At 47.6% G+C, this 11,436-nt stretch overlaps 1 protein-coding gene across 1 annotated transcript; it reads left to right on the top strand.

Annotated features, from left to right (window-relative positions):
- The first annotated feature begins 2,296 nt into the window (after positions 1–2,296).
- On the top strand, positions 2,297–9,127 carry LOC142563340 (uncharacterized). The gene is made up of 3 exons (XM_075673900.1): positions 2,297–2,410; positions 5,639–6,013; positions 8,612–9,127. Exons 1-3 carry the CDS (start codon positions 2,297–2,299, stop codon positions 9,125–9,127), a joined length of 1,005 nt encoding a protein of 334 aa, XP_075530015.1.
- Positions 9,128–11,436: the final 2,309 nt, after the last annotated feature.

Below are 11,436 nucleotides of genomic sequence, written 5' to 3'. Positions count from 1 at the left end.
TGTATTCACCAGATTGCCAAGACAGACTTGTAAGAGAAATAGGCCTCTAGTTCTAAGTAAGTGTTTTGTCGCCACTCTTGCGAATAAGGACAACGTTGCCTGTCTTCCAACCATCTGGTAACGCGCCTTTTTCTAGAGACATTTGGCATAGTGTTGTTAAAAATTATGCCATATAGACGGCACCGTTTTCTAGTACATACTGGGCCGGAAGCTGAATGCGCGTTAACCGTTCGCACTAACAAATCGATGCCGTGCTCTGAAATATATATGTCGTTCCTTTCTGCAAACCAAATTTTTATCTTAAAGGTTGCAATAGCGTGAACTGGTTGCAAGAATGCGCATTTCAAATAAATGCTAAAGATTCGCGCTTTCCTTTTGACTCCTAGTAACTTAGGCTATCCGAGACACCAGATGTAATCTCGTGCTGCTTTTTTAGATACTTCCATGCTTTGTAAAAAGGAAACCCTGTACATGATTGCCACGTAGCGCGCGACACTTCTCATAGTCTTTCACTTCTTTTTTTTTTCTTGCCTGCTTTATCATCTTTAATTACCTTTACTGGTGCTAATGATGATGATCGCTGCGGTTTATCGGGCAAACATTTGCCGGCCAATCTAGTGGAGGATGAAGCAGGAATTTCACCTCCAGATTACGAAAACAATTTGTAAAAGAACCCTTACCTCAGTATAGAGTAGTCAACTGGTCTTCACTGGCTAACTAACCTCCATGTCCTTATCTCTCTTTCTTTCTCCGTACGCCAAGGTTTGTCGGATACGTTCTATGTGTTTCATACGCTTCGTTCACGTGTTTTTTGTCATGAGAGGTTTTGTCACTGACGAGCAGAACATAGCCAGTGGCCAAAGTTGACAACAAAGAGGTTCATTGACATGCGCCACATACCCAGTCGCATTTAATCAGTTGCGCAAGTCGGCGGCAAAGCGGTTTATTAAAGAGCGGCACATACTGAGTTCCACAAAGCCAGTGACCCAAGTTGGCGTGAAAAGGCTCATCGCAGAGCGGCATGCACTCACTGTCCCGTTTTCAGTGAAGCAAGTCAATCCAATGGTTGGTTTCCAATGCGGTTCCCTCGGCACAACAGCCCGATGCTCTGTCCACTAGTCTATAGACAACCTAGTGACTCAACCTGGCAGCAAAAAGACCAGAGTCATAAATCGCCAGATAGTCCCCCGAAAGTGCGTGAACTTCCCAATGAATGCTAATCGCATTAAAATCTCGCAGCAAAGACAAAACCCTTAGTAGCGCAACAGTTCAGGCATTGAGCTCAAACCAGCCGGCCAAACTCCATGGAGGCGATCTCGTCGAAATTCGGGGTCATCTTACGGTCGTGTGATACAGGTACGGACAGCTTCCATTTCGGCTGCTGAAAGGCTGCCGAACGTTACCTCATCAATCAATGATCAATGTTTTGTGGTCTTTAGAACCGGACAGGAACAAAACCCTTGTGGTACGTCTGTAATACACCAGATAAGAAAACCGCAGCTACACAGCTCGTCTGTGTAGGCGTCTGAATGAAGGGCACTCACTGTTACATTAGACGATCTGGAGTCCCACCCCTTTTTAAAGGATACCTTTTTTGAGCACCTAGAGACAGGTTTACCATGGCCAACGTGGCGCCAGATCGCTGTTCGATTTCCTACGTGGGACGAGCTTATATGCTGGACTTTGGAAAATGTGCCATGTGAATGCGAATGACAGAAGTGTATGGATTAGCAAACTGTAAATGTAGGATGTTTGGATGGAAAGTGTGAACTATAAGGATTAGCAGGCTAGAGCGATGCTCTTTTAGCTGATCTCTGCCCTCTCTCCCATCAAAAGAACCTCTGTCATTAAAAAAGCCTCACGTGTAGAAGAAAAGGATAATGTTAATCCTACAAAACATGACACGGCCCATCCCCCATAGTGGGTATGTGCTAATGCATGGAGTACGAGTGCCCATAGTGGGGAGTGTGCCAAGAATCGAGTAGTTTGTATGCACAGATTATTGCAAGAACAAATAGAGAGCTGGAAGCAAATATAACTTGGGATAAACGACAATTGTTTAATTCAGAATTCAAACGGGATCAGTGGATGATTACGTGCAAAAGAAATAACAATGCGAAATAAGTTATTGCTGCTTCATATTTCTTTTTTTCTCTAAATAACGCAGGTCGGGTTTTATAATCGCCATCGCCATGTCAGTGGACTGGTGCTGCATCCTGCTGCATTGGTGACAGTTGCGGCTGAGTCCGGTTGCTCCTGGAAGGAGTACGAGAACCCAGGCGCCTTCAGGTGCGCCATGCGTGTTGTTCTCATCCTGTTGCTGGCCTTGGCGGCGAGGGCTCAAGAAAGTGAAGCTCACGCCCGCCACTGGCGCAATTACCTCAATGGCCTGCTCGTGCAGCTCGCCCAGGTAGGCACGGAGAGATGTACACGTTCTCATACGAAGCGAATGTTTTTTTTTTATGTTGTGCATACAACGTTAACACCTTTTAATGACCTAGGCTTCACCTCCAACAGCGCCCATGTTTTCCTCAAGCAGCAACCGCAGGTTGCTGTTTATGCCGAATGTCACACTTATGTCGAATGTTTCGCATTCTGGCTGAAGAGCAATTTTTAATGGCGCTGCTCAAACGCGATGTGGTGATAGCGGCGAGCTGACCGGTAGGTAGGCCTAAGGGTCAACGCGGGCCCTACAGCAAGAACGAAGCGTAGACTGCGGGTGGGAGCGAACATTCTTTGATTGAGCATCCTGTACTTATAGTATGCTGGATAACGAAGTCACCGCGATGTGTAAAATGAAAGGATTGCGGCAGTAACACTCGCGGTTATGACACCCTAATTACGTGTCCATGTCCGCACGATGGCGGTCTTATGGGCACACACGTGTCCGTTCGACATTTTCGGCACCATGTCTTTACAGAGCAATCAGTGACTGAAACGGCCTTCCCGGAAACGTTACCACTGTAAACTCTCGAAGGCCATTCTGTTACGCTTTATTTAATCACCTGTGTTCTTGAACAGCTGTTTTATTACTCTATATACGTGCATAACCTGTTTGCTAGTTATGTTCACACCGACTATGCCAGCATCGCCTTGGGTATATATTAGTAACGTATGGGCATTACTTATGTACACACCTCTTATGTAATACTCTTCTTATTAGGGGTCTTTAAAGTATAAAATAAAATGCAATGAACTACGCTGACACAGGCGGCTGATTAGCATTGCGCAGACAGCCTACAACAAACTGCCTATAATAGTTCTCAGCTGAGCTAGATGAACGATATGTTCCAGGAATTCAGCGGACATTTGACAATTTGACAAAACGAAGCGAACGAATATCGTGCGTTGCTGAACTACCAACCGAAGTTTTAGTTACACTCATAGTATATATATGAGGACCTATCTACACACGCGCACACATATATAGTGATACCATAAGAAGCCAATAAAGAATGACACCAAGGACAGCATAGGGGAAATTACTTTTAGTTAGTTTAATAAAGAAATGATAAATAAATGTAAATGAAAGTGAATGACAAAACAACTGGCCGCAGATGGGATACGAACCCTCGTCGTCTTCGCATTACGCGTGCGGTGCTCTTGCCAAGTGAGCTACCGCGGCGCAATTTTCCCATCCACTCTCTGGGGTACTTATGTTTATCTATTAGAACTAACCATGGGAGTGTTAGCCAGCGTCACCACTCACGGCCTTGGCGGTGGATGTGGAACATCCTTTCTGCCGCAGGCGTGACGACTATGCGAACTTTTTTGGGTGAAGGCAACTGGTCCATAAACCCACACATGCTACCTGAAGGCATCAAAGCTGCCGGATTCGAGACCCTCGCTATGTAATGAGTAAGAAGAAAGGTAACCGAGGGGTCCGATTTTTATAGTGATATCATAACAGGCCAGCAAACACGGACATCAATTTATGCATAGGGTAAACTACTTGTAGTTATTAGTTCAATTAAAGAAATGACGAATAAATGTAAATGAAACTGGATGAAAAAGCAACTTTAGACAGACAGACCTGTCGGTTGTCCCTTGAGGTGCTACTAGGGGGGGGGGGGGGGCGAATATTCAATGTTTCGAATACCAGTCCGATTTTACTCACTAACCGCTCGTATTCAAAATCAAACTTTTCGGTATTTTCAATAATGAAACTAACCAAACATGACGCAACGACCGGTTGTTGAAGTCGGGTAACTGTTCTCATTCTGTTCAACAAAGTAGCCCAAATTATCAGAAGTGAAACAACGACAAAAGTTTTCGTACTCACACATGAAACAAAATTTCTTACCAGCAAGTGTTCTTCGTGGTTTCACTGGCGAAGCATGCATGACCTCTGATTTGATGCTTTAATCTGTCATTTAGTGTTTCGTGCCGTCTAGTCACGTAGCAGTTTTATTTTTTACGCTACAACCAATGGCGTTCTTCCTTTCTTTTTTTTCAAGGAACACTTTTCCATGTGTCCGTGGCCCACAAGCCCTTCAGCAGTTTTTCTTTCTTACTTTTTCCACTTCTGGTGCTTATTCAAGAACCATTTAATTAGGCTTTTCGGAAAGCTAGTCATACGGCAGCCATTCATTCTCGAAAAGATTGTTTGCAACCAGGCTGTAAACATTCCGAGAGCGAAGTCGGGCCGTACCTCTAATGACAATTTGAAGTCTTGTGTTTAGAAGTGATTTTAGTTTCCTTGATAGCCGTAGTTTCTTTTTTCACTAGTCAGTCAGCTGTCGTTCTTTTCACAAGCCTGGTGCCACTTAAACAAGTATTTCTGCTGCAACTATATGAGTCTTCATTTGACTATTCGGTATACAATTGCATATTCCATTCTCACTAATCGTGCTCTATTCATATGTGCAAAAACAAATTGAAGTTCGCCCACCTCTAGTTGAAAGGAATAGCTTTCTTTAAATATTTCGTTCATTAGATCGGTTGTATAATGCCCGCTTGGTACACGCACTAGTTATCGTTCGCATGCTTCGCTGATCGTCATTTATAGCTCCTTGTGCCGCACGTCCTGTACCGCGACAGCTTTGTGACGTCTAAAGATCTCAATGCTGCGTGGTCGGTGGTGGTGCTAGCTGTGTCACGTTCCGTCGCCTGCCGGGCTGACGACGGCAAGGTGCATCTGTCACCGAATTCCCCGCCTTAAATCTTTTGTCCAGACCGCCAGTCTCGGCTGGTCGGCTGAACACGGCTTCATTGCGACCAACTACGACAGTGCGTCGGATCTGCGTAGTTTCAAAGCGAATGCTCACGAGAGAACGCTGTGCTCCTGAAGCAATACTCAGATGTTCTTTGGCAGATTTTACGGGTTTCAGAGATGGTGTTAAGGCTCCAAGAAGACCCGCGAAAAAGAAAAAAGCCTGCAGCAAGCGAGATATCCTGACTACCCCAGACATTCATGGGAGGTCACTCATTCATTTCGCTATGGCACAAGGGCTACACTGCTCCCTCCAACCGCGGCAGAGGCTGCGCGACAAATCACGACTCGCCCAGCGAGCCCCACCTTTCCACCACTTTCCGGCAACCCCTCCCCCCCCCCCCCCCCCCGTCATCACGCAGATCCCGAGTCGACAGGTTGGCGAGTTTGTCCAAATAATTAACCATTCTGTTCTCGCTTCATTAGGAACCGCCGCAGCCGGACCCGAGGCACGAGCTCTGGAAGGAAATGTTCTCTCACCGGGTTCGGTCTTTCCTCGTTGGCGACGAGTACGAAAGCCTGAGCGCACTTGCAGCGGCGACGGGCCGAGACTACGGCTACGGAGACGACGAGAACGCTGGCGGCGGCGGCGAAGGAGGCGTCGTCGACTTTGCCGGCCGCGGCATGCCCGACGACGACCGGCTGATCAACGAGGCGTGGAGGCAGCACGTCGGCGACGTCCTGCTCGCCGGGCCGGCGCTCGTGCAGCGTCACCGGCACTCGACCAGGTCGTCGCCGTCCCGCCCCGTCGTGGAGGTGTTCTCGCCCTACAACCGCCGCACTACGAGGCGCACGACCAAGGTGCGTTTTGCGGGCATCACAATATGTGCGGTCTCGTGCGCGAGCTGCAGGCGGGCGGAGTTTATGCGTTGTCTTCCGATATACCGGGTGTCCCAGTTAACTTGGACCGAGATTTTTTTTTTTAGAAAACCCAAGAGCTGTAGAGAAATGGTACGGACTGTGTAGTAGCCGCGGACGTGTGTACTTACAGCCAGTATGTTTCTTTTTCATCACGGAGTATTAATTGATTACTTTTAATTAGTGAATCCTTTAATTATAGCTTGCGTCGTAAACATTTCAATTACAAAGTTGTAGGACACCTTATATTTGTAGGGCGCGCGCGAGAACGAGATCCCGCACGCCTCAATTCATTCGCTTACGGGCGAACTTGTTGCAGTACTCTTTGGTGTAGAGGCGTTCATAATACATACGAAAGCCAGGAATAGTGCACCAGAACATGGTAGAATCCTTTGTTATACAGATAATTTCATTGTAGAGGGGTTCGACTGTTTCGTGGAAAGCGAAATAAATGCCTCTAGAGACATTCAGACAATTTTCGGCATCACTTACGTAAAACAATTTTACATTGCTTCACAGGAGTGGTTTTCCCTGTGCTTCTGCAGCTGCTAACACTGGGATCAGGGTGTGCATTCCATTGCAGAATTAGGTTTGAGAACAGACTCCGCAGCGTGTGGTAGTACATTTTATTTTCACTCTGTTCGAATCGAATCGCGTAGGTTTCATCTCTGTGCCAGTGTAAGACTGCCATTAGCTGTCAAACCAGTTCTACTATTGCAGCTGCTATACGGTCATCATCAACCTTTCCTCCAGAGAGGCGGCATGGTTAAAGCAATGGTGGAAAATAGTGTCATGTCGATAAATTGCGATGGCATCGTGCCAGGAGGCGCCTTCAGGCTGGCCCCAGTGGCCCGAGCTTTCACGGCAGAGTTGACGCAACGGAAATGCCGATGCGCGTGCCAAACCTTGAATTCAAAAACGACACTAACATAAAGCAACTTATTCTGTTATATATTGTGTTAGTAAAGGTTTAGAAATTGGAGGCACGGTAGAAACTCAGTCTCTGCAGTCCTAAAAAGAAGAACAGAAAGCGCCGAGGGGACCTTTTAACAAGAAGAATCAGATGGTGCTAGGCGTACTTACGGCAGGAAGTAGTGGCTGACATGAAAATTTTTATTTGAATAAAAAAGGACATAATTCTATATGCTAATAAAGCAACTCAGGTGTTATGCTTGCTGCAATGCCACAGATCCAGATAAGCGCCAATTACAGCATAATTAAAGGACGCAACATATGAGATCTTTGGAATTGCACAAGTTGATTTTGTTCCAATGCTCTTGCTAGCGCTTCAACCTTCATTGAAGAAGAAAGTAAATTAGCGCCCGTTTAAATCATGTTTAATGCACGATCGTCATCCCCAGGCTGTTTGTGTTCACAGCAGGAAAATTAGCTTTCTCGGTGATCTCTCAGGCTCGTAACAGTGATAAAATTAAGGAACGTGCAAATATTTGGACACGTTTACGACGGAATACACAGTATTCAGTCTTGTCATTCTGCCATACTCGATTACTTGGACAGTGACAGCCAATGCTAACGACATGCTCTAGCATTATGCCTTGTGACAGTGAGCTGCGTAAATGTTGTAATCGATGTCACCAAATTGACGCCGAATGAATCATCACCATCATCAGCCGATTTCATAGATTCCGCCAGTAAGAAGGCACATCCAAACGTCCTTCTTTTTACTCTCTTTAACGTCAGCCATCTCTATACTATGCCTACCCGCCGTGGTTGCTTAGTGGCTATGGTACTCTGCTGCTAAGCACGACGTCTCGGGTTGCAATCCCGGCCCTGGCGGCCGCATTTCGATGGGAGCGAAATGCCAAAACACCCATGTGGTTAGATTTCGGTGCACATTAAGGAACCTCAGGTCGCCCAAATGGAGCCTCCCACTATGGCGTGCGCCATAATGAGATCGTGCTTTTGCCACGTAAAACTTCATTATTTAATTTTAATACCATGCCTGCAAGCTTTTTATTCTCGTCGCGCCGCCTAATCATATCCCGCTCTCGGCCCCTCCTAAGACCTAATAAATAGTAATTATTAAGGCGAAAGCTATAAGTGGTCAGGAAAACGCGGCGTGTGGTACAGAAGGTCATGTGAGCTTGCCTCGCACAGACACGCATTCGTACCACTGCTCGCGCGTTCGTCCTCGTCTTCTACCAAAGCTGGCTCCGATGCTCATTATGCCAAAAGAAGGCAAAATTAATTAAGCTAGAGTTCATTCAGGCGCTCAAATATATGACATTCAGTGGTGTCGAACCCTCGAGCTTATGCATGTGGAAGTCGAACCATCCCACCATCTTTGGTGTTAATTAGGGCGAAATAAATTAAGAGACAGTTAATTAAGGTAGCGTCAAATAAGGGACTCGAGTCCACGATCTTTGGTGGGAGAAAACAAGTAATAAGCAGTAACAACGCATTCGAACGAGAATGTCAAGCAATTTAACGAATGTCTGTCGAGCACGCAGGCTTTCGCTTTCACCCTCTTTGACGTATGCTAATATGACTGTCAGTTATTAGCTTTTGTATTTCGCGCAGCTGCTTAACCCGGGCTCGAGCTACTCGCCGCACATGCATCGCTTCCTGGACATCATCAATGCGCACGGCGCCCGCCATCTGCGAGAATCCGCTCCCCAGGCTCCGCCGCTTTGCCGCTGCTCGAACCGGGAGAACGAGACCGCGAACGGACGCTCGCTGCTCGCCAACGTGATGACGTCGTCGCCGACTACACGGCAGCCGCCGCTGCTATTGGTTGTTCCCGGACTGATGGTGGCGCCGCGCGACGGCCCTTTCGCCATCGTCCGCGAAGTCGACGCCGCCAACGCCAGCGACTTGCAGCGGCCGCCAAATGCACTACGCGGTAGTGCCGCTTCGCCTTCGTCGCCTTGGCCGCCGATGCCCACGGGCAAGCTGCACAGGCGCCGACTGAGATTTGTCTTGCTCTTGGTGGCGTTCGTGTTTGTGCTGTCCTCCCTGTCGGCCTATTACGTCCGCTCTTTCCTGGCCAGGTACAGCCGAGAATACGAGATCATACGAAACGCCCAGTTCTTGTGACCCCCGTGATGCAGCGTCGAGTCGGTGGTGGAGGTGACTATAGGGGCTGAAAAGTTTTGGGGACTGTGGCAGTGTTTTGGTCGTCATTTTTGATCGCGCAATGCTTTGCCCGCCGACTGCTTTACGTTCGATTACCGATATCGCCCTGTTTACTCGATTTAATGTCTTATTCTGCGCTCACATTCTATCACAGCCATTGCTCACTGTCAGAGTGAATTGAATTGGTTTTTTTCTGGAAAGTACGCAAAATAATAAAGCTTACTTCGCACATGCCGCATAGGAGATCAATGAGCAGATTCAGCATCGCTTGAATTTGTACATTTAATTTCCTCAATGGTTTTACTATTCCTTAATGTCACAGGTACGCCGATATCAGGCGAGAGTAACGCAGTCGCACCCGTTACCATTTGACGCAGCGACCCTCAGTTGAAAATCATGAGAGGAGCGACACACAGCTTACCGCATGGCCATTTTTGATAGTGGGTTGAGTTATCTAGCCAGAAGGAAGTAGATTCTGCCGTAGCAATGACAACGCAAACTTCTGTCTTAGATGTCACATCGTCTTGTTCCGATCTCTGCTACCATGGTCATAGCAAACTTGGTCGCTGCGACCAAGTTTGTCATTGTCTTACAGCCTTTGTCTAAGCTTTGTAAGCCTTTGACAAAGGCTTACAAGCCTTTGTCAAAGTGTGCACAAAGTGTGTACAAAGTGTGCCACTCTCGTCGCAGTTGTACCAAACTGCGGCGAGAGTGGCTCTTTGCGCCACCCGGTGCCAAAACGGCATTTTAGCGGAAAATTGCGCCGAGCTTGTGCCAAAGCATGTATAAGAGTGAAACCATCCTTCTGTCGAGGCTTCGCAGCTAGCAAAGCTGAAATCAAGACCAACAACACGCTATCATCATCATCATTACAAAAGAAGAAAGCGGAGGGCCGGTCATAGAGTGAGCAATTCGTCAGGGGTCGTCCAGTTCGTCATTCACGCATTTTTCTTTGACGAACGTACAGTGTAACGTTGCTGTACCGTCTTGCTGGCGCTCTACTTCGGTGTACTACATCGAACCCACCCGCCTGGTACGGCGGAGTATGCGAAGCAGCATGTCACATTTTAGGGCTTATACGGGCTAGCGAGGCTTTGCAAAAGAACCGCTGCGATCATAATGCACGTATTGCATAGTTCGGACTGGTATTAGCGAATGAGGTGCAAGGTTCGCACACCGTGAGCGCCGGTGCTTCGATGGGTGCCGCCATGTTCGTTCACGCAAACCTGTTCCCTCGCGCTTGGGGCGCTGCGCTATTTCGGTAACGTAGCGTCGCCGAAGCAAACGCAAAACTCTGTTTGCGTCTTGCGCATGCACCGTGGTGCTGACGCTGTTTTTCTTTTCTGCCCCTATTTCAAAATTTCCTAATGTGCGTGGCGTTACATGAGTTTATTGCATGGTGTCAGGTTCATTGCAGGTGGGCGTGCTAAGTCGGTCTTGCGGTGAGTTTTTGCACACAAGCCGTGACTGTCACACTGTGTTGCATCTTGGGCTAATGAACACACGTTTGTTGATGATCCGTCTGTGGTGCCTTCTCTGCGCCGTATCGATGAACCCGGCCGTAGCGCCCTTTGGGCGTCGCAATGTCGAGGAGCATAGCGTCCGTTCCTGACCGCGTTTGCAGGGTAAGCCTCGCGCAAACCCGCCTCTACAACATATCGACTATATCAGTTAAAATTTGCATGATATATGGTAAGCACACGTGCGTCGGTCCCTGCGCCGGAAGTTCTTGCTGCTGCGCCAAATCAGTTCTTTTTTTTTTTTGGTCTGCGCCAGGACCTGCGCCGAAACCTTAAATGCGCCATCGAGGGGTGCCACCTGCAACGCTACTGGCACGCTCATCAGGCGGGCCTCCTGAAGCGCCTTCAGTGCAACGCTAAACCGTACTATAGCTTTCAATGCTTCGCCTTCGGGTAAAACTGATAATTTTTCTTTCCGGGTGTCGAGCTACCCAGCGAAAACCAACTTGGGTCCCCAGGTTTGTGCCACCTGTTATGTTCGGCTCTTCACTGAATGCTTCTGGCGCCAGCTTGAGTGACCGGTAATGTGCCGTTTGCTATGTGCCGCTCTTGAATAAACCTTTTGATGAAACGAAGACGTGTCCTATAAAATTATTGGTTTCTATTAGCAACAAGGCTGTAGGAGTACAGATAGGCTGAAGCGGATCACAGAGAGAATGCGTCAGATCCTACACATGATGTACAGAATTCTTAAACGCAAATCCAGCCTTAACAAACTCGAATAGTTAATATAATGGATGCAACTATTTA

The sequence above is a fragment of the Dermacentor variabilis genome, chromosome 11 (assembly GCF_050947875.1).
Source record: "Dermacentor variabilis isolate Ectoservices chromosome 11, ASM5094787v1, whole genome shotgun sequence".
In the NCBI taxonomy this organism is placed as follows: domain Eukaryota; kingdom Metazoa; phylum Arthropoda; class Arachnida; order Ixodida; family Ixodidae; genus Dermacentor; species Dermacentor variabilis.
Note: the sequence above shows the minus strand (reverse complement) of the source record. Positions and strands in the feature narration are given on the sequence as shown.

Excerpts from the sequence above, each read along its gene's own strand:
- LOC142563340 (XM_075673900.1), top strand. The coding sequence starts at position 2,297 with ATGCGTGTTGTTCTCATCCTGTTGCTGGCCTTGGCGGCGAGGGCTCAA. Across the intron at positions 2,411-5,638 it reads TGCTCGTGCAGCTCGCCCAG|GAACCGCCGCAGCCGGACCC; the intron begins GTAGGCACGGAG and ends TCGCTTCATTAG. Across the intron at positions 6,014-8,611 it reads CTACGAGGCGCACGACCAAG|CTGCTTAACCCGGGCTCGAG; the intron begins GTGCGTTTTGCG and ends TATTTCGCGCAG.